The sequence below is a fragment of the Drosophila guanche genome, unplaced genomic scaffold, assembly GCF_900245975.1.
Source record: "Drosophila guanche unplaced genomic scaffold, DGUA_6, whole genome shotgun sequence".
In the NCBI taxonomy this organism is placed as follows: Eukaryota; Metazoa; Arthropoda; class Insecta; order Diptera; family Drosophilidae; genus Drosophila; species Drosophila guanche.
The window spans coordinates 17085745-17113737 of record NW_022995743.1 but is presented as its reverse complement, the minus strand read 5'-3'; the positions used below and the strand labels follow the sequence as shown (position 1 = coordinate 17113737).

At 47.9% G+C, this 27993-nt stretch overlaps 2 protein-coding genes and 1 long non-coding RNA gene across 12 annotated transcripts; 1 reads left to right on the top strand and 2 right to left on the bottom strand.

Annotated features, from left to right (window-relative positions):
* LOC117584693 (serine-rich adhesin for platelets) lies at window positions 1-27047 on the bottom strand. Of its 8 annotated transcripts, XM_034273730.1 has the most exons (20): window positions 26985-27047; window positions 23421-24131; window positions 16046-16141; window positions 15743-15984; window positions 15529-15675; window positions 15165-15242; window positions 12161-12498; window positions 11154-11321; window positions 10973-11093; window positions 10410-10910; window positions 9045-10159; window positions 6084-6374; window positions 5325-5828; window positions 4820-5072; window positions 3400-3619; window positions 3201-3336; window positions 991-1491; window positions 788-928; window positions 584-723; window positions 1-523 (listed from the first exon to the last, which is right to left on the bottom strand). In XM_034273730.1, exons 2-20 carry the CDS (start codon window positions 23636-23638, stop codon window positions 397-399), a joined length of 5337 nt encoding a protein of 1778 aa, XP_034129621.1. In that variant the 5' UTR covers window positions 23639-24131; window positions 26985-27047; the 3' UTR covers window positions 1-396. The 8 variants fall into 8 exon arrangements, with proteins under 8 accessions (XP_034129621.1, XP_034129630.1, XP_034129638.1 ...); XM_034273739.1 differs by lacking the exons at window positions 4820-5072; window positions 5325-5828; window positions 6084-6374; window positions 9045-10159 and adding an exon at window positions 3842-4234 and having other exon boundaries at window positions 26985-27036; XM_034273747.1 differs by lacking the exons at window positions 4820-5072; window positions 5325-5828; window positions 6084-6374; window positions 9045-10159 and having other exon boundaries at window positions 26985-27032.
* Window positions 5305-7592, top strand: LOC117584823. Of its 3 annotated transcripts, XR_004573877.1 has the most exons (4): window positions 5305-5377; window positions 6281-6382; window positions 7067-7219; window positions 7475-7592. It is a non-coding gene; the product is annotated as an uncharacterized LOC117584823 (long non-coding RNA). The 3 variants fall into 3 exon arrangements; XR_004573876.1 differs by lacking the exon at window positions 5305-5377 and having other exon boundaries at window positions 6243-6382; window positions 7118-7219; XR_004573878.1 differs by lacking the exon at window positions 5305-5377 and having other exon boundaries at window positions 6254-6331.
* Window positions 16753-17631, bottom strand: LOC117584815 (ABC transporter G family member 4). The gene has a single exon (XM_034273939.1). It carries the CDS (start codon window positions 17325-17327, stop codon window positions 16986-16988), a length of 342 nt encoding a protein of 113 aa, XP_034129830.1. The 5' UTR covers window positions 17328-17631; the 3' UTR covers window positions 16753-16985.
* Window positions 27048-27993: the final 946 nt, after the last annotated feature.

Here is a 27993-nt window from a genome sequence, read left to right as displayed (position 1 = left end):
TTAATTCCATGTAAGATTTATTGATTATAAATATGCAACAGTTAAACACTTACGGGTAACACGTATCGTCTCTCGGTTGAAACTTTAACTAGTTCTGTTACGTCTAATAAGTACACGCATAATACATATCTTAGGGCTAAATAAATAGGATCCATGGATATAATAGTTTTTAATAATAAATACGGACTACAAGTAACAATTAAGTTAAGTACTTTGTTGTGTGTGTGTGTGTGTGTGTGTGTGTGTGTGTTTGTGTGTGAATAGGTTAGGGAATACGGGCCATGGCCATGGCACATGATTGTTTTTTGGTTACGATGCGTGAAATGCTTTACCATTGCTGTGCATATTACACAAGGAATATCCACCAATGGATGCACTTTTATCCCCTTCGTGTATTTACTTAAACTTTAAGTTCTCAAAGAAAGCAATATTGCTCCGGAGAAAACCGTGACGCACCGGAACTGGGCTCACAGGAGAGGCGATGGGTGGATTCATGGAACCGTCCGAATGCATAGATGGATCCCTGTGAGTTTGAGAAGGAACTCAGGAACGTAACATTTATCCAACTCCAAAGAGAACTTACGTTTCGAGGGATGATAAGTCAGAGGCGATCGTGGATTCATCGGCTACCTCTGCCATGGAGACGGCATGCTCCAGCTTGGGTCGTCGTGCCAGGGAGGTAGCTGGCCTGTCTGGTGAATCATGTGCTGCTGCCATTCTTACCTTGTGTCAAATTATACTCACAATATAATAAACAGATCTATGTTACAGATCCTCTTGAGCTTACCTTTGATCGCCATCGTCGCTCGGCTTGCTGGGCTTTGCTGGTGAGGAGAAAGGCTTGGGCCAGAGCTTTGACCGAGGGCATGGCATGGGCCACCTCATCTTCTACGGCGGGCTTCTCTGCGCTGGGTGTACTTGGTTCAGGCTGCCAAGCATATTTCATCAGCTGATAAAATCAACCGGTCACGCCAAAAAGTATTCACTTACCAACTCATCTTCGTCCACAGACAGCACTTGACTCGGCTCGATGAGGCGTCGCTTGGGCTGGAGAAATCGGAACGCCGGGGGTGTCGAGCCTCTTATGGGCGTACTCGCTGGCGAGCCGATGCTGGGCACCGAGTCTGAAGGGCCAAATTGTAGGACAACTGGTCGCTCACGCTTTTTGGACACTGACGCGTCTATGGAGGAAGTGGACAACGGTGCGCTCTGAGCCGACTCCATGGATGATGTCGTGGAGGAGCTTGGCTGCTGTTCCGCAGGGGCAGCTCTGATGACCGTGGTCTCCTGCTTATTGAAGTCATAGACGCGCACCGTTTCGGACTCATCGCTGGTGGTTGTCGTTGTTTGAAGGGAGTGTAGCGAAGGGTTCGACTGGGTCTCTAGGGAATCGTCCAAGACCTGAGCTGGCAAGGCCGTATAAACGTGTGCCGCAGCTGTTTCCGCTTCCTGCTCCTGCTCTATTGCAGCTTTGCTTGCGTTTTGAGCCGCCTTTTGATAGGATAATTTTGTTTGTTTCGGTAGTTGGTTTTGTGTGTTGTTGATTTAGTTGGTTTGTGTGTATTGTAGGGTTAGTAATAACGGTCAACATTCAAACGGAGAGAAGAACAATGGCCGTGTTAGTACTTATTTAATGTGTATTTATATTTGTAAGTGTGACAAAGGTGGTGGTTTTAGTGTTTCTTCGAGTAGATGTGTTGTGTGGTGGGTGTGTGGTGCGTGAGGTGTACGGGTCAAGCAGCATCATGCAAACATTCGCTTAGTAATAGTTATTCAAATGGCTTATTTCGAAACAAATGCTGTTAGTCATGTTCCACAAAAGCAACCTCAAACAGTGTAAGCGCAATTATAAATGCTAAATAAATCTCAGATCCTGTACTCACCATTCATTAGGTTGTTTGGATACTAAAAACATTTGTTTCATGGCTTGTGTTTTATTTTTATTGGTTTGCCTATAGTTTTGGCTTTATTCGGAATTAATGCATAATAAGTATGTAGGTAAATATCTCTAGGCGTGTGGAGTTGTGGTTGTTTGTTCATAAAAGATCGTTAGCAGAGTGCATACAGATACAGATACAGATACAGATTGGAGCTATGTATTGTTACGTATTATTTATTTGATAACTTTAACAGCAAAATATAATGATTAAAAAGTAAATTGTTCCGTACTCTAGGGGCATTAGCATTACATTACGTAAATATTTACTAAATAAAAGTACAAATTAGATAGGTAGATAGATAGAACACTAGCAAGGCATACCCTCATTGCTTATTGAATGTGTGTGCATTTTGGTGCGGTTGAACGGTGTAACGAATGACTCCTGACCCCGAACCTAACCCTGTGCTGGAGATTCTGTGTGCGGTCCTTCCCTTATTCTCATCACTCATTTGTGTACAGTACCTATTTGTAGAGGGAAACTCGAATTTTCTATACTGACTAGTGTTTAACATTGATTCTGACTAAGCTATGCATGGATTTGGCAAATGGAAGCTACCGACCCGACCCTATTCGACCTTCTGTCCTAACCTAACCTGTTTCCATCCTGTTTGATCTAGAAGAGTAAACTATTGTTACTGTACTTGGCATCCGCACCGCTAAAGCCGTTCAGGCAGCTATCGACCCCCGAGTCGCCCGGGTCCTCTGTCTCTGGCCTGAGCGCCAGCTTGGGGGTCTCGCTTTCGAACAGAGGATTCATCACGAAATCCTTTGAGCTGCCCGACACTGCACGGAAACTGTTGCGCTTGAGGTCCTTGTGAAGCAACTGCTTCTCGAACTGTGTGAGTACCCCGGCCGAGGGCCCGACCGGAGGCCTCTTCGAAGCCGACGAGCCGAAGGAGACCCCGCTGCCGTTGCTGTGCAGGCTCAGGCTGGACTGGGTGCGCCGCTTGGGCAGGGTGCTGGCAGAACCATAACCGAACTGGCCAATGCTGCTGCGCCAGGAGCGGTGGGAGCGGACATCAAAGTCCTCGTCGTCTACCCCTAAGCTTGTGTCTCGGTACTGGGACGCTGACGTGCAAGGGCGCTCGTAGTCGTTGATGGGGACGGGAGTTAATGAGTGGGCGGGACGCTTGTTAATGAATTTAAGCGAACTGCTACGGCGCACTGGCGTGGATAGTGTCCAATGAGAGAGGTCAGGAGCGTTACTCTGAGCGCTACTTGAAATGCGGCCATGCTGTGGTAGTGGTTCTGGTTGATTTACCTCGTTGATAACAATGTCCAGCGCCACATCCTCGGCGGGGGGTTGCCTCTCTACACTGGACGATGAAGCACACCGTCCGTTTCCGCTTACTTCTGTGCCGTTGGGGGCATTGTTTATGTAGTAGTCGCGGCTGTAGCTGTGTGATCGATGAATGGTTAGAGATGGCGACGAGTCCGGATGGGGACGAGTCTTCACTTACCGTTTGTAGTCGGTTGAGGGGGGCACAGGGTCCGGGTCGCCATCTTCAGTGAGGGCTGCGGCCAGGGCCTTCTGCTCGGCACTGGGACTGATGTTTGGCACATCCATGTAGCGCTCCTGGGTGCCGCTGATCCGCTGCTTCAGGGCCTCGGGCGCATACGGATTGTTGGGCATTTCGACGGCATTGTACCATTTCTTGACCTCGCGCTCTGCAATAGAACCTGCAAGTGGGGTGCGTGGGTTGGTTTTAGAAACAATGGGAATCATCTGAGCAGGACACATAATACGTAGACAATGTAAATAAGCTGGGCGCACACGGCAAAGGTTAAAGCAAGACCAAGCAATCAGCAGCAGCGAAAGGCAAGGAGGGGAAGGGAAAGGACAACAAACACCGAGTGATGACAGTGGTGGCCATGCCATGTCTATGGTTAGGTTACTGTTACCTGGCACAAAGCGCCGCAACAGTACAACATCATCATCATCATTCACGTCGTTTTGTTGGGCCACCAGTTGGCCACCATTCGGGAGTGCGATGGCACAGGCACCCGCCTTCTTCGACCATCTCAGGGAACCATTTGTTAGTTTGCCGTTAGTGCGTCTACTCGGATTTGTGGGGTTAGTTGTGGTTGTGGTTTCAGTGTGAGTGGAATGTGTGTTAGAGTTAGAGTTGGTGTTGCTGTTGGAAGTGTAAGTGTTTGTCCTAGACGTGCGCTCGTCCAAAACTAGAACTCTCTGGCTAACGAACTCCTGTTCAGAGTCGCCGTCTCCGTTGAAGGTCTCACAGCTAGTGGACGGCGCACTCTCATCGCTGTGATTCGACTCTGAACTTAATTGATCTGAGAAGAGAATTGCGTTAATGAAATTATACGAGATTTCACTCAAACTATTTACAATGATGGAATCAGTCTCTACATCTAAGTCTATGTCCTTATCATCTCCCATATCACAGAATGTTTCACTGCTACGAACAGTCCCTGACCTTAATGGATCCTCTAACTGAACTGAGTGCAATTCGGTGGATCCCACATAGTGTGGGCCTTTAGGAATTGAAGACTCTATGATATCTACCCTAGCAGTTTGGCAGCCAGCGGCAGCGGTTCTGACTTGGCTATTGGATTCTCTACTGGAAACTAAACTATCATCGTCATGCATGTGCAATTCGTCAAAGAGGCTGGGATGGGTCTCGTAAACATCATCTATGGTGTCCTCCATAGAGTCGAAGGAGCTCAGGTATTTGTGCATGATCAGAGCGCGTCGACGTCTGCGTTCGATTGTTGCCAATAGTCGTTTGTCTTTTATGTAAAACTTGCAAATGGTCCCCAAGAGGTTTACAGGCTCGGCTTTCGCTGCCGCGTCTCCATCGCTCGGTGTTGTGTCAGGAATGTTCGGCTGTCTTCGAAGGCACTTTTGTGTCGCTTTACCTAGAGCGGAACCATCGCTCTTAGAGTGTTCTACGAACGATTGCGCTGGAACACATTCCGACGTAGGTTCGATTTCCACTGCAGCCGGAGGATTCACAGCCACAGTTTCTGCTTCCAGAATGATTTCCACTGCAGCTGAAGGATCCACAGGTGTGGTTTCAGATTGTGAAATGATTTCCACTTCCGCTGGAGGATCAACAGCCAAGGTTTCTGTCTCCGGAATCACTTCCACTGCTGCTGGAGGATCCACAGGCTCGGTTTCTGCTTCCAGAATGATTTCTACTGCAGCCGGAGGATCCACAGCCACAGTTTCTGCCTCCAGAATGATTTCCACTGCAGCCGGAGGATCCACAGCCACAGTTTCTGCTTCCAGAATGATTTCCACTGCAGCTGAAGGATCCACAGGCTCGGTTTCTGTCTCCGAATATATTTCCACTGCCGTTGGAGGATCAACACCTACGGTTTCTATCGCCGGAATGGTCCCAACTGCAGCTGGAGAATCCACAGCCACGGTTTCTGTCTCTGGAATGATTTCCACTGCAGCCGAAGGATCCACAGGTGCGATAATAGGCTGTGAAATGATTTCCACTGCAGCTGGAGGATCCACAGCCACAGTTTCTGCCTCCAGAATGATTTCCACTGCATCTGGAGGATCCACAGGTGTGGTTTCAGATTGTGAAATGATTTCCACAGTAGCCACGGTTTCTGTCTTCGGAATTATTTCCACTGCAGCCGGAGGATCCATAGGTGCTGTTTCAGGTTGTGAAATGATTTCCACTTCCGCTGGAGGATCAACAGCCAAGGTTTCTGTCTCCGGAATCACTTCCACTGCTGCTGGAGGATCAACAGACCCGGTTTCTCTCTCTGGAATGATATCCACTGCAACTGGAGAATCCACAGCCACGGTTTCTGTCTCTGGAATGATTTCCACTGCAGCTGGAGGATTCACAGGAACGGTTTCTGTGTCCGGATATATTTCCACTGCCGTTGGAGGATCAACACCTACGGTTTCTATCGCCGGAATGGTCCCAACTGCAGCTGCAGAATCCACAGCCACGGTTTCTGTCTCTGGAACGATTTCCACTGCAACTGAATGATCCACAGCCACGGTTTCGGTCTCCGGAATGATTTCCACTGCAGCTGAAGGATCCACAGGCACGGTTTCAGTTTCTAGAATGATTTTCACTGCAGCTGAAGGATCCACTAGCACGGTTTCAGTTTCTGGAATGATGTTCACTGCAGGCGGAAGATCCGCAGGTGTGATTTCAGACTGTGAAATGATATCCACTGCAGCTTGTGGATCAACACCTACGGTTTCTGTCTCCGGAATGATTTCCACTGCACCTGGATGATCCACAGACACGGTTTCGGTCTCCGGAATGATTTCCACTGCAGTAGAAAGTACCACAGCCACGATTTCTGTCTCTGGATTGAATTTCCCTGCAGCCGTAGGGTCCACAGGTGCAATTTCTGGCTGTGAAATGATTTCCACTGCAGCCGGAGAATCCACAGGTACGGTTTCTGTCTCTGGAACGATTTCCACTGCAGCCGGAGGGTCCACAGGTATGGTTTCAGATTGTGAAATGATTACCACAGCAGCCACGGTTTCTGTCTTCGGAATTATTTCCACTGCAGCTAAAGGATCCGCACTCTCGGTTTCTGTCTCTGGAATGATTTCCACTGCCGTCGGAGGATCCACGGGTGCTGTTTCTGCCTTCGAAAGAATTTCCACTGCAGCTGAAGGATCTACAACCACGGTTTCGGTCTCCGGAATGATTTCTACTGCAGCTGAAGGATCCACAGAAACGATTTCAGTCTCTGTAATGATTTCCACTGCTGGCGGAGGATCCACATGTGTGGATTCAGATTTTGAAACGATTTCCACAGCAGCCACGGTTTCTGTCTTCGGAATTATTTCCACTGCAGCTGGTGGATCCGCAGTCACGGTTTTGGTCTCTTGAATGATTTCCACTGCAGTCGGAGGATCCACAGGTGCTGTCTCAGGTTGTGAAATGATTTCCACTGCAACTGGAGAATCCAGAGCCACGGTTTCGGTCTCTGGAACTATTTCCACTACAGAAGGACGGTCCACAGGCGCAATTTCAGGCTGTGAAATGATTTCCACTGCAGCTGAAGGATCGACAGGCTCGGTATCGGTCCCAGGAAAGAATTTCGCAGCAGCTGGACAATTCACCGCCATAGTTTCTGTCTCCGGAATGATTTCCGCTGCAGATGGAGAATCGACAGCCACGGTTTCTGTCTTTGGAATGATTTCCACTTCAGCCGGAGGGTCCACAGGTGCAATTTCTGGCTGTGAAATGATTTCCACTGCACCTGGATGATCCACAGCCACGGTTTCGGTCTCCAGAATGATTTCCACTGCAGCTGGAGGATCCACAGGTGTGGTTTCAGATTGTGAAATGATTTCCACTGCAGCCGGAGGATCCACAGACACGGTTTCGGTCTCTGGAACGATTTCCACTGCAGCCGGAGGGTCCACAGCCACAGTTTCTGCCTCCAGAATGATTTCCACTGCAGCCGGAGGATCCACAGCCACAGTTTCTGCTTCCAGAATGATTTCCACTGCAACTGGTGGATCCACAACCACGGTTTCCGACTCTGGAATTGTTTCCACTGCAGTAGGAGGATCCACAGCCACGGTTTCTGTCTCTGGAATGATTTCCACTGCTGCCGGAGGATCCACAGGCGCTGTTTCAGGTTGTGAAATGATTTCCACTGCAGCCGGAGAATCCACAGGTACGGTTTCAGTCTCCGGAATGATTTCCACTGCAGTAGGAGGATCGACAGCCACGGTTTCTGTCTTTGGAATCAAATCCACTGCAGCCGGAGGATCCACAGGTGCGATTTCAGGCTGTGAAATTATTTTGGTTTTGGTCTCGGGAATGATTTCCACTGCAGCCGGAGGATCCACAGCCACGGTTTCTGTCTGTGGAATGATTTCCACTGCAGTAGGAGGATCCACAGCCACGGTTTCTGTCTCTGGAACGATTTCCACTGCAGCCGGAGAATCAACAGTTCTGGTTTCCGACTCTGGAATTGTTTCCACTGCAGCCGGAGGATCCACAGCCACGGTTTCTGTCTCTGGAATGATTTCCACTGCAGTCGGAGGATCCACAGCCACGGTTTCTGTCTGTGGAATAATTTCCACTGCAGCCGGCGGATCCACAGGTGCTGTTTCTGTCTTCGGAAGAAGTTCCACGGCATCTGGTGGATCCACAGCCACGGTTTCGGGCTCCGGAATGATTTCCACTGCAGTAGGAGGATCCACAGGTGCTGTCTCAGCTTGTGAAATGATTTCCAATGCAGCTGGAGGATCGACAGGCACGGTTTCTGTCTCTGGAATGGCTGCCACTGAAGCTGGAGGATCCACAGCCATAGTTTCTGTCTCTGGAATGATTTCCACTGCAGTCGGAGGATCCACAGCCACGGTTTCTGCCTTCGGAATGCTTTCCACTGCCGCCGGAGGGTCCTCAGGTGCGGTGTCTGTCTGCAAAACACTTTCCACTGCAACTGGTGGATCCACAACCACGGTTTCGGTCTCCGGAATGATTTCCACTGCAGTAGGAGGATCCACAGCCACAGTTTTGGTCTCTGGAACGATTTCCACTGCAGCCGAAGGGTCCACAGGTGCGATTTCAGGCTGTGAAATGATTTTGGTTTTGGTCTCGGGAATGATTTCCACTGCAGCCGGAGGATCCACAGCCACGGTTTCTGTCTCAGGAATGGTTTCCAGTGCAGCTGGAGGATCCACAGCCACGGTTTCTGCCTCTGGAATGCTTTCCACTGCCGCCGGAGGGTCCACAGGTGCGGTCTCTGTCTGCAAAACACTTTCCACTGCAACTGGAGGATCCACAACCACGGTTTCCGACTCTGGAATGATTTCCACTGCAGTAAGAGGATCCACAGCCACGGTTTCTGTCTCTGGAACGATTTCCACTGCAGCCGGAGAATCAACAGTTCTGGTTTCCGACTCTGGAATTGTTTCCACTGCAGCCGGAGGATCCACAGCCACGGTTTCTGTCTCTGGAATGATTTCCACTGCTGCCGGAGGATCCACAGGCGCTGTTTCAGGTTGTGAAATGATTTCCAGTGCAACTGGTGGATCCACAACCACGGTTTCGGTCTCCGGAATGATTTCCCCTGCAGCCGGAGGATCCACAGGTGCTGTCTCAGGTTGTGAAATGATTTCCGCTGCAGCTGGAGCATCAACAGCCACGGTTTCGGTCTCTGGAACGATTTCCACTACAGAAGGATGGTCCACAGGTGCAATTTCAGGCTGTGAAATGATTTCCACTGCAACTGGTGGATCCACAACCACGGTTTCGGTCTCCGGAATGATTTCCACTGCAGTAGGAGGATCCACAGCCACGGTTTTCGTCTCTGGAACGATTTCCACTGCAGCCGGAGGGTCCACAGATGCAATTTCAGGCTGTGAAATGATTTCTGCAGCTGGAGGATCGACAGCCACGGTTTCTGTCTTTGGAATCAAATCCACTGCAGCCGGAGGATCCACAGGTGCGATAATAGGCTGTGATATTATTTTGGTTTTGGTCTCGGGAATGATTTCCACTGCAGCCGGAGGATCCACAGCCACGGTTTCTGTCTCAGAAATGGTTTTCAGCGCAGCTGGAGGATCCACAGCCACGGTTTCTGCCTCTGGAATGCTTTCCACTGCCGCCGGAGGGTCCACAGGTGCGGTGTCTGTCTGCAAAACACTTTCCACTGCAGCCGGAGAATCAACAGTTCTGGTTTCCGACTCTGGAATTGTTTCCACTGCAGCCAGAGGATCCACAGCCACGGTTTCTTTGTCTGAAATGATTTCCACTGCTCTCAGATTATCTAATGGTAGCAACTGGTCAACGAAGGCAGAATTCGGTATCACTGCGTTGTCCTGGGGCGCTGTCGTTTCGATGGAATTGCAGGGATTGCAAAATGTTTGAGCCGGTCGGGTGTGGTCGGTGCGTATTGTTGGATTGGCATGTACAGTGGGCGGCTCTGAGCCACAGACTGTTGAGGGAAATAATTCGATTGTCTCCTCTTCTATGATGTCAAGTGAATGGTGCGCAAGGTCCATTGTTCGAGCGTTTATTTCGGCGAGCGCCAAGTCACTTAGCTCCTTCAGTGTATGCATCTCACTGGGTGTCATGACGCCAGGCTGCTCCGAGGCTGGGACCGCTAGCATCGGCCCCAAGGCAATGGCGGCCAGTATCTCGATGACTGAGGGTGTGGTCTCGCGCATCTGCTCCTCGTCGATGTACTCGACTGTGCTGTAACCGGTGCAGCCTTCGAGGCTGGCCAGTTCGTCAGTTTCAGTTTGGGCTGCAACACAAACGACTGCTAAATGTCGATGCTTCAAGATCGGGCACAGATCAGGGCTGAGGTTCTACATAAACTGAAGGGTTTCCGGTGTCCCGGGTGTCAAGCAGCTAGGATGGAATCAACTTGTATCTGGGACACTCTAGGATGCTCTTGGTCTAATCAGAGGCGGTGGTCGACCCAATGTTAAGGATGGCAAGGGTGAAGTTCTACGTTTAAGGCAAACACATATGCATGTGGAGGTGACAATTACCTGCAATGGGAGTCTGGACCAGGTCCTCGTTCAGTGAGTCATCTTGGAACACCACGGGTGGCGGGGGTGCAACTACACTCTCCGATGGCCCGGCCGTGGAGGCTATGACGAATGTGTTTGTGGTTTCGGTAAATGCGGGCTCGTGCTCCTCCGGGAGGGTTTGGGAGGTCAGGCTGCTGCGATCCACGAGCTCGTCTAGCACAAGTTTTGTGTTCTGACCACCGATGAGATGCTTGCTCAGCAGGCGATCGTTAAGCTCGTTGCAGCGCAACAAGTCCAGCGGGTTGTCCTCCGCATCCGATCCCAGCTCAGACAGATCGCTGACCTCGTCTGCTGTCCTGTCGCCAATTTGGGCTCGTACATGCTCCTTGGGAGCCGGCACCAGCATGCCTATGCTGCTCGGTGTGGCCGAGCTTTGCATGGAGCTGCGTTTCTTCTTGAACAGCCAGTTATCCTCCCAGGTGCCATCGCCGATCATGCTCGAGGAGATTGATCCGACGTCTGAAAGGGAATGGAGAAACGTAGAGCGGAGAGCGGAGAGCGGAGAGTTGTCCATCACTTACCATCCTCCGATTCGGTAACAGATGCCGAGAAGTCCGGAAGGGGTACCATGTGTGCGGCTATGTAATCACTCAACACCGATTCACGCTCCAATTCCACTTGCAGGGATTGCGATTTGCCAGCCTGGAATGAGGGAGCGATGAGCGTGACAATGAGCCAGGACAGGTGGCTGTTGGGACTTACATCCAGTTCTAACTCATGGTCGGTGAGGCTGCAGTCGCTTCGGGGCTCAATGGAACTACCGGACGTGGTGCTCAACGCTTCGGCATTGTAATTCTCATCAATGAGGTGACCACTCAGGTCCGGTGTGCTCTCCGATACCAACCGCGTGTTCCCATCTTTGTCGGCAATCTGTGGCGAAGAAGACAACTAAATTTAGTCTATTAACCTTGACATTGGGGCAGCAAAGTGTTGTTGAACCCCAAAGAGCAGTCGTGTGTGTCCCCTGAGCAGATTAGACCCCACCATGTCCATTTCCATTTCCATTTCCATTCAGACACTGCTCGCAACGTCATCGATTATTAGCAAATTCTCTTATCGATCGTATGCAGGGACAGTGACAATGTCGGATTGCTGTCCACGTTGCCGAAACAATGTCGATTGTGAAGTTTTGGGGAGTTCGGGGAACTGGCGATAAGGTTGAGGATATTCCGATTAGAGTTGAATACGTAATCGTAAGCTGAGTCATGCATTTGGCTTGACACACACATTGCCACACACATTGCATCATAGAGAATATTTACTTTGTCCCCGGAGTCCTCCATTGTCCTGTAAGGTACACTGTACTTGGGCCTGTTAAGTTGTTCCAGAAAATAGATCTATGTATATCCAATTAGCGTCGTGATTGATTTTCCTCTTTAGTCTACTATTGTCTGCTGCTGCTGCTGCTGCTGCTGCTGCTTGAAGAAAACGTCTTTACAGTCGAGACATTGAGCTGCAACTAATTAGCGTGGACTGGCTTTGGTTCATCGGTGTCGTGTCGTGTGTGGCAACTGGACAATCGAAGCCGCCCAAGTGCGGGTTCAATGAAAGCGAAATCGGGCTCGAAGTGCGCGTGGCGGAAGTGGCCAGAACACGATAGAGGGACAGTGCTCTAGGGCTTACAAGACACTCGAGCAGGGAGGCAGGCATGGTGTGGTCATGTGTGGCACCACAGGTGGCACAGTGCAGCCTCTGGGCTCTGGGCTTACCTTGTTCAGCACCGCTGTGGCCAGCAGATCCTGATAGATCTTCGGCTCGAAGTAGTGCTCCGTGCGATGGCGTCGCTTCATCCCGTTCCCGCCATTGCTCGGCAGCTCGCCGGCCAGCGAGCGGCTGGTGTCCAGGCTGATCTCCGAGACGGCTCCACTCACGCTCAGCGCACTGCTGCGCAGCGTCTCTGCTATTATGGTCTCGATGAGACTGCGTAGACGGGTCTGTGAGATCTCTGCCAGAGAGTCAGCATCCCCATTGTTATTGTTGTTGTTGTTGTTGTTGTTGTTTCTGGTTGGACTCAGGTTGTTGCTGCCATTGACAATGGCCGGCAGATCTGAAAGTACGCATTGTCAAGTCAATAAATTGGCCAAGAATGCTGGCTGGCCAAAACTACGATGCTACTAGCTGAGTGCTTGGTTAGCCAAGTTCGATACAATAAAAGTGAAAATTAATTTACTTCTAAGCGTGCTCATATGAAAGTCAAAGAAAGTATGGAAGTGAGTGTACATAAATATATGTGTGTGTATGTATAGGCCATACCTAGTTTCACCTCAATGACGTAAACAACGTAGAAGACAATTACGGCCAGAACGGCATACACGCCGGTGATTAGGCCCAAAGTAAAGTCCATGCTAGATGCATATGTACATATGTACAAGTATGAACTGGAGTCTCGGGCTGTGTATTGGTATATGCGATCCAGACGATATTGCTGAGTCGCAGGTATTGGTTATTATTTTTGTATTTGTTTGTTTGTTTGTTTGTTTGAGTACTCCGTGTTTGGGTTTTGGGTTTTGTTTGGCGTTTTCATTGACATAACTGCCCGTCGAGCTGTTAATTACTACAAATAAATATTTAAGCTCTGCTTTCGTATTGTTTTATCCCCCCCACATCATTGTCAAACATGCACATAAACCGAGCATCGCTTGCCCCCCCGAGCCACTCATGCTGAAAATCGCGAATACTTATGAATACATATTCATCATTCTCCCTTTGACATGTTAAGTCTATAGTCGCTTTGCGGTAAATTCCCCAACATACATATAATAAATAATGATTGGCCCGAAGCTATCTATTTTGCGTTACAATGCCGCCCATATTTCTTTATCGGCCCAACAACTCTGACAAACAACTCACTCGGCGGCTGCCCGACTGAATGGTCTGAACTATGGTGGGGCTGTCTAGTCCGGGCTCTGCCGTTAGTCATTCAGGTGTGCACAAAATGCCAAAGATAGAAACTGTCCCCCATTCAAAACAAACATTCGCATGCGAGTCATCGGTGAAAATAACACCGGAATAAAACAGGCCGAGAACCAGACCCAGACCCAGACCCAGACCCAGACGGATAACTTCTGATCAAAGTTCAGGGTTCAGCGCAAATCACTTGGGTATTTACTCAATTACTTGAGTAATCACACTTAATTTCATTTTTAAATATGCTTAACGCTTAGCCCTGCGTCGCGTTCAAGGGGCTTGATAACTCTCCATCGGATCAGATGGGGTGTCGCGATGCCGACTTCCTGCGATAAGTTGGGTGATCGGATTGGCTAAGGTCAAAGGTAAACTACAGCGTTAAAGGCACACAGGCACGTGTTGAAAGTTCACGAACATCAGCGGAAAATAATGGATGTTGTTGTTGTTGTTAATCTCAGGTTGGATTGCACACAGATTGGAGCTACAAGCGGGACTCGGGATCATTAATATTGATTAGCGCTGATTGAGGTCTCTTTCTCGCGTCTTGCCTGTTTTACCTCACGATTATCGCGATTATCGACTTGCGTTTCAACTGTCTTCTTGTCTTCAATTTCTGCCAGCTGGGTTCGGGTCAAGGTTGACGGTAACTCACAAGTAGCTGAATCCGAACTCATCTGGCAGCTTCTTCGCGTTATCTCTGCTCTGACGCAGGTCTATTTCTGGCTGCTGGCCAAAAATTCTTCAAGCTATCATACAATATCAAATTGAATATGTTATCACCAGCACCCCCGTTTAGACGGAATCTTCTGTCTCTGTGTGTGTGTGTGTGTGCGTGTACCCGGAGCTCGATTAACGTTACGATCACGGCGCGACGCTTCTGACAAATGAAGCGGTTCCGTGCGATTGTCGAGCGTCTAACCGCTCACTTAGCCCCACTCTCGCACACACGCACACTGACTCTCCTAGGTCTACATACAGACAGAAATATGGTGTATGTATGGGGGGACCCTACAGCTGGCGATCTTGGGTGTTTCGGCACTCTCCGAGACTCTCCTCTTGGCCAACAGTTGAGCTTTGATTTGGGATTTACATGCACGCTGGCTGCCGCTGCCTCGCCTAAAATTAGTGAATATTAGACGCCTGGCTCGGAGCGTGACGCTGTCAATCAATTGCCAAGACAGAGGGCCTCCTCATGAGCATAAATGAATGGCCATGTAAGCTGTAAATTTACACCACTGGTGTAAATCACTTGGTGATCAACGCATGTACGGTGCGTATGATTAATGTGTATCTCGGTCTGTCATTTGGTTACAGCACTTGTACAGCGCCTGCAAGGTGCTGTCGGCACTTGAAAAGCTAAAGCACCTTATCAGAGCTACATATGTGTGCTTGTACATATAGCCTTATCTGACCGCGATTCGCGACTGTCGGCCCGAGTGCCCATGTGTGAGAGAGATTGCTCATTTCGGCTCTCAATTTGTAGAATGATAAGTCAGTGCGACTGAGGCTGGCAGGCAGTTCGACTGGCATTGAATATAAAAGCTCCAATCATTGATTCATGGATTTATTTTATGGCATTTGTGGGCGAATGAGGGAATTCTCCGACACTCCGACTGTTACATACTCGTATTTGGGGCAAGGCTACTCAAGGCTACCAACTCAACACAAAATACATGTAGATACAGTTACTGGTAGCAGGTTACAGGTTACAGGTTGCAGGTTGCAGGATCGAGAGGTTAGATTACATTCAAAACGATTACATTGCATTCGCTCGACCGCTGATTGCTCGACTACTCGATTACTTACCTCCCTTAAGCAGGTCGTTCTCCACATTGATAAGCAGGTTCGAAAGTTTTGCATGAAATTTGTGGAAGAATTGCAAGTCTGCGTTGCATTTGCATGTGTGAGTGATAGTGTGAGTGTGTGTTTCGCTTAGATAAAAAGTTTAACGAAAGCGTCGCCCAAAAGTATGCAGTGAACTTTCGCTGGCCAGCAACATGTGTGTTGCCAGCAGCAAATGTTGCCAGTCCCGATGAACACAAATGTTGCCCGACCAATTGAATCTTTTTTGCAAATTGGAAATTGAATGCACTGAACTGACAATTGCATTTGCTCTAATCAAATCGCTGACAATCTGAGCAGAGCAGCAGCAGCAGCAGGCTGTACTTACAGTTTTCACTTTTGGACAATTGCCCCACTTTGATGTGATCCAGATTGCCGCCCAGCATCTCGGCGACGATTTCCTCCACATACGCACGTATCTTGGCTCGCTCGTCCAGATGTATGCTCTGCCCAACCTGGCTGACGCTCTCAATGTCTGCAAGGGAGCAAAGTGTGGCATGCTATCAGTGCAATGGGAATAATTTTAGTGGGTTTCTGCTTACGCATTGTGCTGTCGTTGCCATCGCCAGAGATGGGTATGTAGACCTCGCTTCGGGCCCGCATTGGGTAGACGAGCTTGTGCTGGTTAAAGGACATCTGCTCCGCCACCCAGGAGGAGGTGTGGGCCAGCGACTCCTTGGAGCTGTGGCACAGCTGGCACTCCCACTTGGCATCCTTCGGCCGCCAGTCTGCGCACTTGGGGCCGCGGCACACCAGCTTCCCGCACGTACAACATGTCACATAGCTGGAAGGAGACAGATCGATCGATCGAAGCTCCTCACTGAGGGACTTAGCGGTGGACTTACGTTTTGGGACTGGTCTGCTCCAAGTCTGCACAGCAGACATTGCAGCTCTGCTCCTCGCTGGCCTCCTCCTTCTTCCACTTCCTGTCGGCTATTTTACTGGAAATAATTCATAGAACACGGAGAATGTTCGGTTAGTTCGAGTCACGGCGATTAGTCAGGTCAGTTCTGCCGAATCGCAGGGGTTGTTCAACCAGCAGAAGGTCAGGTCAAGATAAACAAACTGTTGAGAAACATGAGGAAATCAAGCAACCAATTAGGTTGGCAGTCAGCCGACAGAGACAATTAGCGCCTGCTCGCTTGATAATTTTGCATCTTCCCCGTTCTCCCACAGACATGTGGGACATGTGTACGAGTGAGTGTAAGAGGCCCCCCATTCCCGCCATTTGGGGCAATGGACTTTCTCTCACTTGACGCCTATGCCACCTGGCAGATTGCATAAGCGGAGGAAAGCCGGAGGAAAAACCAGTTGGACCAGGGGCAAGCAATCGAAACATCGGTTCAGTCGAGTTTAGTTTTAAGGCCAGATTTATTCGCGTCACTTAGGATCTAGGTATCAAATAACTAAACATATCACACGGCTTACAAGCTACTCTCGTACGAGATGTGCAATCAGTTCGCGCAGGAACAAGTTAAGAAGGCATCGCCTCTGATCTGACTGACTCTTGTAACATACATTTATTCGTATCGTATCCATTCACGAGTCGTCGTGTTTTGTTGTGGTAGTTGTTGTGGCACAACGTGCTCAAAATTGACAATCAATCACAAACAATTTGGTTAACTTATTCAAATGAAATGTCTGGCTTGGCAATCGCTTACAAACGAAACCATAAACAAGAAAACAAAAACATTACAAACTCTCTCTCTCCTATACACCATATAATTTCGAAAAACAAAGGCAAACCAGTCATAACCGATTCCCAACCGATTTCAAATTCCGTATCTAAATAATCAGCTGCTGCTGCTGCTGCTGCTGCTGCTGCTGCTGCTGCTGCTGATGTTGCTGCTGCCTCTGATGGAAACGCATCCGTCGGCGTGCCCAGTGCTCGTAGTTGTTGCCGAGATTCTCATAGTAGATCTGCTCCTCGGACTCGTCGTCGCCGGCCTCGTCCCCGTCCCCGTCCCCGTCGTCGGGAGGCCGCCCGAACACCGGATCACTGGTGGTTGTCTTCAGCAGAACCACCTCCATGGCGCAGGCCATGAAGAGGAAGGCGAACACGGCAAAGCTGATCGGCATGCAGAGCAATCTCTCCACTTGGCACACCACCACGGACGCGAGCAACATTCTCTCTCACCCTTTTCCGGAGGGTTATATAGCTTCGATGGATTCTCGGGGGTTCGGAGTTGTTTGGTTTTGGTTTAGTCTTGGGGTTTTTAGTGTGGTAGATCTCTCTCTCTCTCTCTCTCTTTTGTGTTTTGTGTTTTGTGTTTTATGTGAATGTCATGAGATGTTTGGTGCTTTGTTTGCTTTGATTTGGCATGGCACTCGAATTGAACTGTTTTCGCCGATTTGCATGTACAATGTTCTAGTCTGGGAGCACATTAATTTGGATGATTCGGCGCACTCCGACACTGACAACTTTCTCGGACAAGGTTTGCCTTTGTTGTGCTGTGCGCAGTCGGTTGGCTCTGTGCGGGCAACAGCTGAGACCCGACCGAGGCTCAGTCGAAGCGTTGCTCATACGCCATGCCGGTTTCATGACTCTGGGGAGAGAGAGAGAGCAGCATGCCCAGACCTGAAGAGAGCGAGAGAGAGTGGCATAGAGCGAGAGAGTGGGTAAACATTCAGACAGGCTGGCTGGCTGGCTGGCTGGCTGGCAGCAAACTCGTTAATGACGTAAGATTCAATTGTAGACTCTGGAGAAGAAGACCTTACATTTCCGTACACCGCCACCCCCCCCTGGCTGGAAAAGCAACCCAACGGGTCTACGTATCGGAATCAGCCGTGACTAGGCATATTTCCCTGCCCATCTATCGGCTTTCTTCCATGATTGATCCCCAAGCCAGCAACCAAGTAGATATCTGGTCAAGCAGGAACCGTTTCGGGCCCCATACCCATACCCATACCCATACCCGTATGCATATGCATTCATTTGTCTGTAAATTAATTTTTGGCAATCTTTTTTAGCTGTGTCTCGGCCTGAACTTCATTAATTTCCAAATGCTAATTGTGAGAAACATTCCGCAAACGAGTTTGCCTCCGATATTGTCTGGCAATTTAAATCTATGCATGCTCCGAGACGTTCAATCCTCAACAAATCAATCGAATGGTCGAACTTTATTGGAATAAACACTTCTCTGTATTCGCAAATGAATGGCGCCACACTTGGCAGAAGCAACTTTAAAGTTCACAAAAAGAAAGATGTTTCGAGAGTTCTCGAATGCGCAGATTCCACTGAAATCTGACTAAAGTATCTGGGTTAATATATACATGTAAGCTGGGAATATCCCCATTAGCATTTCGCAGCACAAAAAATCATAAAGTTGCCCTCTGGTTCTGTGCGGGTTTGCTTTATTAATGACTGAGTCGAGCGGATGAATACGAATTTTGACAAGCAAAATAATTACCCATATTACCAATTAACAATTCATTTAAAAAAGGAAACCATAGGACTCTGAAATTCGCTACAAATCGCCACAATAAGACAGTAACCTGTCTGTCTTGTTCTACAAATTTCTAGCTGAAGCATACTTTTCTTTGTACTGGAAACTTATCCAAAGATACACATGTTTGGATACTGAATGCCACCCAAGATGGAACAAGTAGAACATAACTCAGAGATCGATCATAGACCAGTATTAATAGAAATGATGAATCTTGTGCTGCCTTGGATTAGCATAGCATTAGCATGGAGTTACACATCCATACATCTTGCCGTCTATCCAGCTCCATTTCTGCGCGTCTCAATAAATTTTGGACTTTTTGTGTAATTATTTGGAAACTCTGAAAAGGTCCGTTTGTCAGTTATTCCATATTTATATGTACATAAATGTGCCTAAACATGTGTAGTATTTATGTACATATATTTGCATGTATCTAACGATACAAATTTTAAATGTGCGCGTTTAATTGCAACACAAAATCTACATGACAACTACATACATACATGCTACAGTGGCGCCAACATGAGGCTAGTTCAAAAATGTTCCGTTATTTCAAATGAAACGAACAATTCGTAACTATTTATGGAAAACCTGGATATGGATTTTGATCCCGATTTGGAGTATATATTTTTAGATGTTTATTGTTATTGTTGTTAAGACTAAACGCAGACTATACATATCTGCGTTTATGGTTTAAAAGCCACTAAGGGTGAAGTGGATCTTGGGCAATAATTGTCTTATAGCCCATAATTGACAATGGTTATGGTCTGTAACTGGCTTTGGATTACTCTCACTCTCTAAGCTGCTTTCAATTCAAGTTGCAAGTAGCTTGTCATTCAAGTTTGTCTCTGAGTAAACAAAAGGAGCGAACATATCTCTAGTCAACAAAAGAAACATAGCTTTCGTCTTTCCAGATTTAAATGCAATTTACCCTATCTCCGACCCAACTCCTATTCGTACGAGTATTTACCCATGTCGCATATCATAAGAATATTGTTAACAAAGCAGCTAATTAAGTTGCCATTGACAAGTGCTGGTGGCGAAAAGCAAACAATTGTGGGCGGATAATTGTTATTGGGACCAAGTCTTTAAAGGTGTTCGCCGGGTCTTTGACTGGAAGCGGCAGCGGCAGCGGCAGCAGCAATTCTGCTTCTGCCCTTTGTTGGGCAACGATTTCCGTTTGCCATTTGCCGCTGGCCAAATTCGTCTTGACACCAAGTCAATTCAAGGGGCAGTCTGGACAGTCTGTAAATGTTATGAAACGTCCAGCGGTACGGTTATCCATAAACCATTACAGGTGCAAAATGAAATTGTGCACCAACTCGATTTGCCACCGCTGATCCGCTGCAGTTGTTGGCCTGATGTCTCTTACGCAATTCTTAATTAAGGCGAAGCTACGTACTGGATGCCCAACTGAGATGAGGAAAGACCACAGAAAGGCAACATCAGCAGCAACAGCAAAAGCAACAGCCACAGCAGTCGCAACTGTGCCAAGCATACAAAATGGCAACAATTATGTCAAATCGCTTTTTATGCGAAATGCTTTTCCTCTGCACTTTTCTTTGCTTTCTTCGCACACGCAAACGCCATCAAGTCATGCGAAACGATGGACACGTAATCGAATTGAAGCTGCTGCAGCAGCAGCTGCATCTCGGAAAGTTCAGTTTCAGTTTCACTGCCAACATCTGCACCTGTCAGTATATGTATCTCTAGCTGTATCTGTATCTGTATCTGTATCTCTACGAGTGCATCTTCTGGCAGCACGGGGCACTTACACGGGGGAGCACACACTCATTTGGTTATCGCTATTCGATTAACTCACCCGAGGAGTCGCTGGGCGCCACATTGCAGCAGGTAGGCACCGCCGACGAGACCCACCACCGAGGTGAGGCCCAGCAGCAGGTTGGCGGCTCCAGGACGATGGATTGGCAGCTCCATGAGTCGTAGGTAGGGGCGTATCAAACGCTTGCAGCACTGAGGAGGCGACATTGTGTTTGATAGTGGTAATAGAAACGATTTCGCAGCATTTGCATTCGAAGCACACACACACGCACAGGAAGACCCCTCTTCCCCTTAATAGTTCAAACCCACGCAGCTCAAAGTTGTGTCACAACTAAAAGAGTGAAATGGCCAAGATACTCGTACATAAAACCATCGCAAATACTTTTCGATTATCAGAACAGAGAACTTCACGTACTCGGTTGGTTTGCCATACTTTGGCCTCAGGGAGCCTTATCAGAAAGTTGATTTACCAAGAGATGATATACGTAAAGGTGGATTGGCCATGTACCCTTCGTGAGGTATTTGAGTTTCGAGAAGTATTGAGTGTCCATGAATGAAAACTGAATGCAGACTTGTTGTTTTTAATCTAATCAAACATTTATTAAAACTGCAGCAACTACAGCAAAGCTCCAATCTCTTTCTACGTATAGAATTGATTAACTTTGGGGAGGGAGGGAAAGCTCTTTGGCTTTGCAGTCACGATTGAGCTTTTATTTAAGACTCTTAAGTATTTCTTTGTGTTTACTTTTTGCACATAGCGATTATCACTAATTAAAGTTGATAAATGGATGCGATGTTGAGATTCTTATCGAGAAGGTTTTGCTCAAGTGTTTCTGGCATAAAACTTCTGAGATCATTGAGGGTTGCGTAACTTCCTGGGTTGTGTGTTTGTGTGCTTCGAAACAAAGATTCTTTATTGGTTGTGTAATTCACTTCACTTGGCATCAAATTATGCAATTTTTCTTCACTTTTATTGGCTATAACTGGCCCAGGGCAGACCTCACACAGCGAACTTCACTGGGGAGTATCTGGATAAATAATTACCAAACACAATTTTGAGGGTTTTCTCCGCGTTTGTTTCGCCACGATTACAATCAATCACTTTTGGAAAATATTGTTTTTCGGTACGTGATTCTTTCGAGGTGATTGCCACATGAACTCGCTAATTGCCACCACATCACTCCTCCCCGGCGGCAGTCAGTCGGACACAATCTCAGCCCGAAAACGACAACAATCCCAAACGCATGACACACTATTTGAAACAATTCCCGACTGACACTACTATGGCGGCACTACTATATACCTCTCTCTATATAGCAAGACCAAACTGATTAAGATCACGAGGCCCCACCCGACTGGAATAAGGGCTCTCCTCCACCTTTGCTGGAAACGATCTTCAAGTTAACGATTGACTCCGACTGGGCATGCGAATGCGACTGCGACTGGAGCAGCGACTGAAAGCGGCGACAGGTTTGTTTTAGCCAAGTTTTATTTGGATTGTTTACTTTCCGTTTGTACATATAACCGTAATATATATAAGTGGAGCCCAGAGGGGTATTATAGTGAATTTTTGTTTGCCCATTTCGTTATTGCGGCTCGCTATATAAGCCTTTTGTTGCTTTGATAAGAGCTCCATTCGCGGACATTGATAAATATATATATATATATATATATCTGTATCTGTATCCGTATCTGTATCTGTATAAGTTTCTGTATATATAAGGAAAACGATGAAGCGCGGCAACGAATTTCGCAGATAAGTGTCAAGACAATTTCCGCGGTTATATCACATCTTCGAATGGTTTTTGTAATCTTATATGTGTCAATTCTTTGGCATAATATTATTTATACAATTTATAATTTGGTTTTTTGTTTGTTTATTTTTTTAGATTTTATGTGCGTTGCTGGCGAGTAACCGAAATGGAACTGGCCGCAATTGCGGACTGGCTGGGTCCGAGCTTCGCTGCTGGTCACGCAACAATGGGGCCATGCAAATCCCCCAAGAGAGGGTACAAATAGACGGAAAGCCCAGCCCCTAATGGATTCATATTCTTGGCTTTATGCCACTGACACTGCCACTGCCACTGCAGCTGTGGAATGCTTCGCCTGCCGCCAGTCACATGTACGAGACGACTAATGAATGACCCAAAAGAAATGGCCCAAAGAAAATATCTGAAATCGATTGACCCCGCCATTGGCCATGCAAAAGCCTACGGCAATTAATTGGCATTAATCAAATTAATTATGAAATATCCGATAAGATTGCGGCTCCACTCTGTAGGCTGCTCCACACGCGTGTAGGAAAGCGAAACAAACCTGGACTGAGGAACGGATCGGAACGGGTCTTTGCTCTAGGGCTACATTCGAATGTTGCATACCCTAGAAGTACTTAAAGGGATTACCATGAGAACTGCAACCGATGGATACCTTTTTATCGTAAGTCGAATATTCAGAAATACAGTTGACAACCAATTAGATTGGTTCACAATTTCGTTCTGGTGGAACTTTCACAGCCCATTAGTGGTTCGTTCTTCAAACGGCAAACTCATTTCACTGCCACTCGAACTCGTAATAGTTGCATGGAAATCGTTTCGTTGATGGTTAACTCTGTGGCCAGAAGCTGACCTAGCGTCAGAGTCGGTTTCTCTTTGGCAATCGTGGAAACAGATTCCCAGAAAAGCTTTCAAGATTCCGCCCAAGTGCTCACTGAATGCGAGTTCTTGCTGAAAGATTCACTGACTACGCCTGAGATATTGTCATTATTTTCATTTTGAGGTCGCATGCAAATTTGCATAAATTGATATCCGTTGCTTCCAGCCTGCTTGCCAGGCCTGCTTGCAACAAATGGTCGAAGATTGTGGGCAACGAGCCAGTCACTCACTCGGAGCGCACCCAAGCTGAGTCGAGCCGAGCCCCAGCTCGACTGCAGCTGCTTCCGTTCTGGGTCTGTCCCCATACCCATACCCATACCCATACCCATACCCATACTCACCTTAATCTATCGCGCAGCAGCCTGTGGGTGGAGTGGTCCCGCTGCAGCACCTGGAGGATGCGCTGGCACTGCTGCAGCCGCTGCCGTCGTCTCAGCGTCGGCGTCTCCACCTCCCCCTCCAGCACGGCTATGCCACTGTCCACACTGCCGTTCAACTGCCGCTGGACTGCTGCAGGACTGCTCTCCGAGCTGTTGCTTTCTGGCGATTCACCTGCCATTTGGCGACGCTTTCTTCTTGCTGTTGTTGTTGTTTATTTGTGGTACGGGACGATCCCCCTTTGATTTTATCGCGCTTTTCACAGGCACTAAGCCATTTCCGCACTCACGCTACACGCACTCTCATGGAATGGTATGGGATGCACTGGAATCGTATCTCATTCTTCGCAATTGTCGCGCACATGAAACACTTTTGCCCAAAACAAATTCGTTTCGTTTCGTTTGTTATTTTTGAAGTGGCTTTTTGTTTTTCGTTTAGCTGTTTTTGTTTTTGTTTTTGTTATTGTTTTTTTGTTGGGTTAATTACGCGCCAGATGCCGCCATTGTTTTGCCCCTGGGACCACCGGTCCCCAACTGCCTTTGACTTGGGCTCCAAAACAAGAAAACGTTGCTTATGGAGCAGCTTATCAGGTCGTGCCGAGATACACAAATTGCCATCAGTGCTAGAGGTGCGGGGGGAGCGCCTGTGTGTGCCTGGCAGCGCTCGTTTTCGTACTGCATTCAAAGGAATTTCGTTTTATTTTTACGGCGAGAAACCCATAAACAAATTCCAGCTGAAGATAACGAACTTCTCGCGCCCAGATAACCAGATTCTCCAAAGCCACAGCCAGAGCCAGAGCTCTGGGCCGGCCCATCATCCCCAATGCAAATAACCTGACGTCACTGTTTGTGTTGGCTGTGAGTTGCTCTGGGACATATTATCTCTCTGCTACCTTCAAAGTCCGTGCTGAATGCAACTGCACCCAGTAAGAAATAGTCCAAATATGTAAATTGCCGGCACCTGAATGGGGCACGTAGTTGGGCCAATTAATTTTGAAACTACATACTTTGAGTACACCGAATTGGGCCACGTGATAGCGAGGGAGAGAGCGATAGTGACTCCAAACGGCACTGAGGAATTCGATAAGCGAAACTCACCGCGACTAAAGCTCATTCATGGATGATTTCTTGGCATATGGATTGAGTGGCGTGGCCTAACATTCGTCTTCGACAGCATCTTCTATCAACTCCACCTGACAACTGTGTGTTGTGTTTTGTGTGAAATTATTTGGCAAAGACCCGAGGCAAAAATCCCACATAATTCGAAAAGAGAAATTCTTGGGCAGCTCCAGTCAAGCTCGGGATTGTTGGCCACTTAAATGGATGACATGAAACGCTGACTGTGGACATTCAGACAAACAGACAGACAGACAAACAGACCGGACCGAGCCGAACCGAACCGAAAAACAAGATGATTACGATTCCGTATCGCATTTCGGCTCAGCTGACAGCGGCGCACTTGTTGTTCGGTGTCGTCCAGCAGCAGCAGCAGACACCAGGCAGCAAAAGGCAGGCAAAAGTGGTCTTGGTCATAGAAATTTCGTTGTGGAGAAAACGACAAATGTTGAAATTCTCTGAATGGGATTTGCTGTGGGTTTGGTCGAATGGAGGGGGCATGGAATGGATCATTTTGGTCCGTGCAATAACATGATATGCATTTTTGAAACAATGAAGCAATTAAAAATGCATTTAGCCCGGACAAGTTGCAACACATTTCCAAACCCAAACCCAAACCCAAACCCAATCCAAATCCGTTTTGCATATCATTTTCTGTTGGTTGCAGTTTTGTTGAGGTTGGTAAACATAAATTGATTTTGAATCCAAGTGCATTGCTCAATGTTGCTTCAGTGTTGCCCGTGTGCACCTCCATCTCTCTCTATCTCTGCCTGTCTGTCTGTTTGTGTGTCCGTGGGATAGATTTGTGCAATTTTCACACAATTGTTTGCCGCATTCGCATGGCATGTCGAATTAAGTTGTTACAGTAACTAATCTGCTGACTAATTAAACAACAATTTCAAATGCAATTGGGTCGCCGGCAAATGGGTCACCCCTTCCGGAAGAGAACTACCGCCTTCGCTACGGGGGAGACAGACTCTCAAGGAGTCGCTCAATTAATTATGACTACATTTTTTCCTGTGCAAATATTTTCTACATGATTGATGTGTGTTGTGATGATGGGTGCCACCAGCCACACCACCGAGAGGTGGGCTTGCAGTATCTTCCGAGCTATCAATGTTACTTTTACTAACGGTTTCACGCTCTTTTCCAGCTTCAATTACTGCTGCTGGTGCCACCACCACTACACAAATACACATATATGTACATATACAGACGAGGGGCAGAGCTGCAGGGCGCAGCCGCAACTCAACTGCCGATTCATTGGGAAATTAGTCAAAGCCCATTCCCTGCCAATGATGCGTTGCTTAAAGTTTCTTTTCATATGTTATACTCTTCCAGAGGGTGTTCGGATATTCAGTAAAGGTTTGCAGCGCAGTGCATATTACAATCACCCTTCTCCGATCATCCAATCAAAATGTGATGATCGATACGGCAGAGTATTGCAAACTTCGGCCCTGAGTCTTCATCGTTGTGTTTCCATTCACCCCCTTTTCACCTCTCGGAATTCCCACTGCGCCGCTGCAGTAGCAGCAGCAGCAGCAGCAGCAGCAGCAGAAAAACACAAACAATCTGCTTAAACGAACGGAAGTTGGAAGTTGGCCCCCCACCCCATAGACGCCAGTCGCTGCTTTAATACTGTTAACCGATGCTGACCGATTGGTTTTGGTTATGTGTCTTTCTTTCTTCCTCCGGCTTCCTCCTGCTTCCCATCCTCTTGTTCGCTGTTACTTGGCTTTTGTTCGTTTTCAATTTACGGGTGAAATGGCTTTTTTCTCTGTAAAAGTTGTTTTCACAGCCACGGCTAACAAGAAAATAATGTGAAAAAGTCCAAACACACTCAAAAATCAATGGAAACGATTGAGTTCCAGCGGAAGTGCACGAGTTGAGCAAACTGTTTGCCATTTCTCGCACTCATGGACAGGTCTGACTCCAGTCTACATATGTATCTATGTACATATGTTCCCGGTGCTCGTTTTTGCTGCTGTGCAAAGGTTTTCAATGCTACGAAAACGGCATTTTCGACTGACATTGACACCTGTCCGTCCGTCCGTCCACCCTTTCAGCCGTCACCCAAGCCACCGAAGCCCTCTACCTCCACCTCTGAGCTAGCGCATGAGTCGCATGTTTCTCTTGCCGCTTTGGGCATATGGCACGCTCCAGTGACCCACTAGGAGTGCACGGCGATCACAGCACAAAACACACACACTGACACAGGCACAGAACACACAACACAGTTTTAGTTGTTGGTTTTGGGACAAGGCTTTGCTTAACTGCTTGCCCTATGGCTGCTGCCTGCCCTTCACAGTTTTCGCTTCAACGACTACGATGTTGATGTTGATGTTGATGCTGCTGCGCTGGCCGCTTCGTAAGCTTATCGGTAGCGCTACGCGACACTCTGTCGGTACATACTCGCACTTGATACAAAAGAGTTGCAGTTGTTTTATCAAAGCGCACCACGCGACGCAAAGGTTGAATCGCGAATGCCGTGAGTCTCTAGACTCTAGAGCCGGAGCCGCAGCCGCAGCCCCAGGTATGAGTCGAGCTTTGCTCTCTCTCACTCTCTCTCTCTCTCTCTCTCTCTTCCAGCCGTTATCTTTCTCTCTGTGTGTGGGGACTGCTCTCTCTATCTCTCCATTGTTGTTGTTCAACAGCTGGCAAGGTAAGCGAACAGAAATTTAGCGGCAAACTTTTGTTCTGTGTTGGCACTCTGTGTACTGCCAGAAGTTAGGGGTAAAACACGTTCAGGGGTAGGGATTGCGTTGCCAAACCAGTTCCGTTCCCCGTACAAGTTCAAATTGAGTGCTGGCTTAAAGCCTATGGGCTTAGGGCATGAAGAGTGCGACTATTTTCGCATTTGCATAGCTCCAATTCTTGTCACAAGTACTTATCTACTTTCTTCCACTTTGTTTCTTCTTTTGCCAGCGCTCTCTCTCTCCCTCTCTCACTCTCTGGCTTCCTCTTTGAAACTTTTCAACTTAGCGCGTTGTGTGCTAAAACGTTAATTTGTATGCATAAGGAAGCAATTGAAGATGGGAGTTGAGATGGCACAGCAGAGAGAAGAGAAGTGACTGTAGGGGATAGGGCAGTGGAATCGGGAGACTGACCACTCCACTGGCAGGCGTAGCTGACTGGGGATATTCGGTTACACAAGTTCAGTTAGCAAGAAGCCTCACTCGAAAGTAGTGACAGCGATAATAGACAAGCTATAAATAGTTTATGATCCGGCCAGGCATTGCGGTAAATACCCTACTGTTCATCCACATATGCGGGCCAACAGGGAGAGAAAGAGAGAGATCGTAGCCGGAATTTGTTTATTGCCTTGCTTTGACCCAGCACAGAGCCGCGCTGCCGCGCTGCCGCGCCGCCTGCTGGTTTGGCTTGGAGTAGGAAGCGTTTAACTACCTTTGAAAGAAATCCG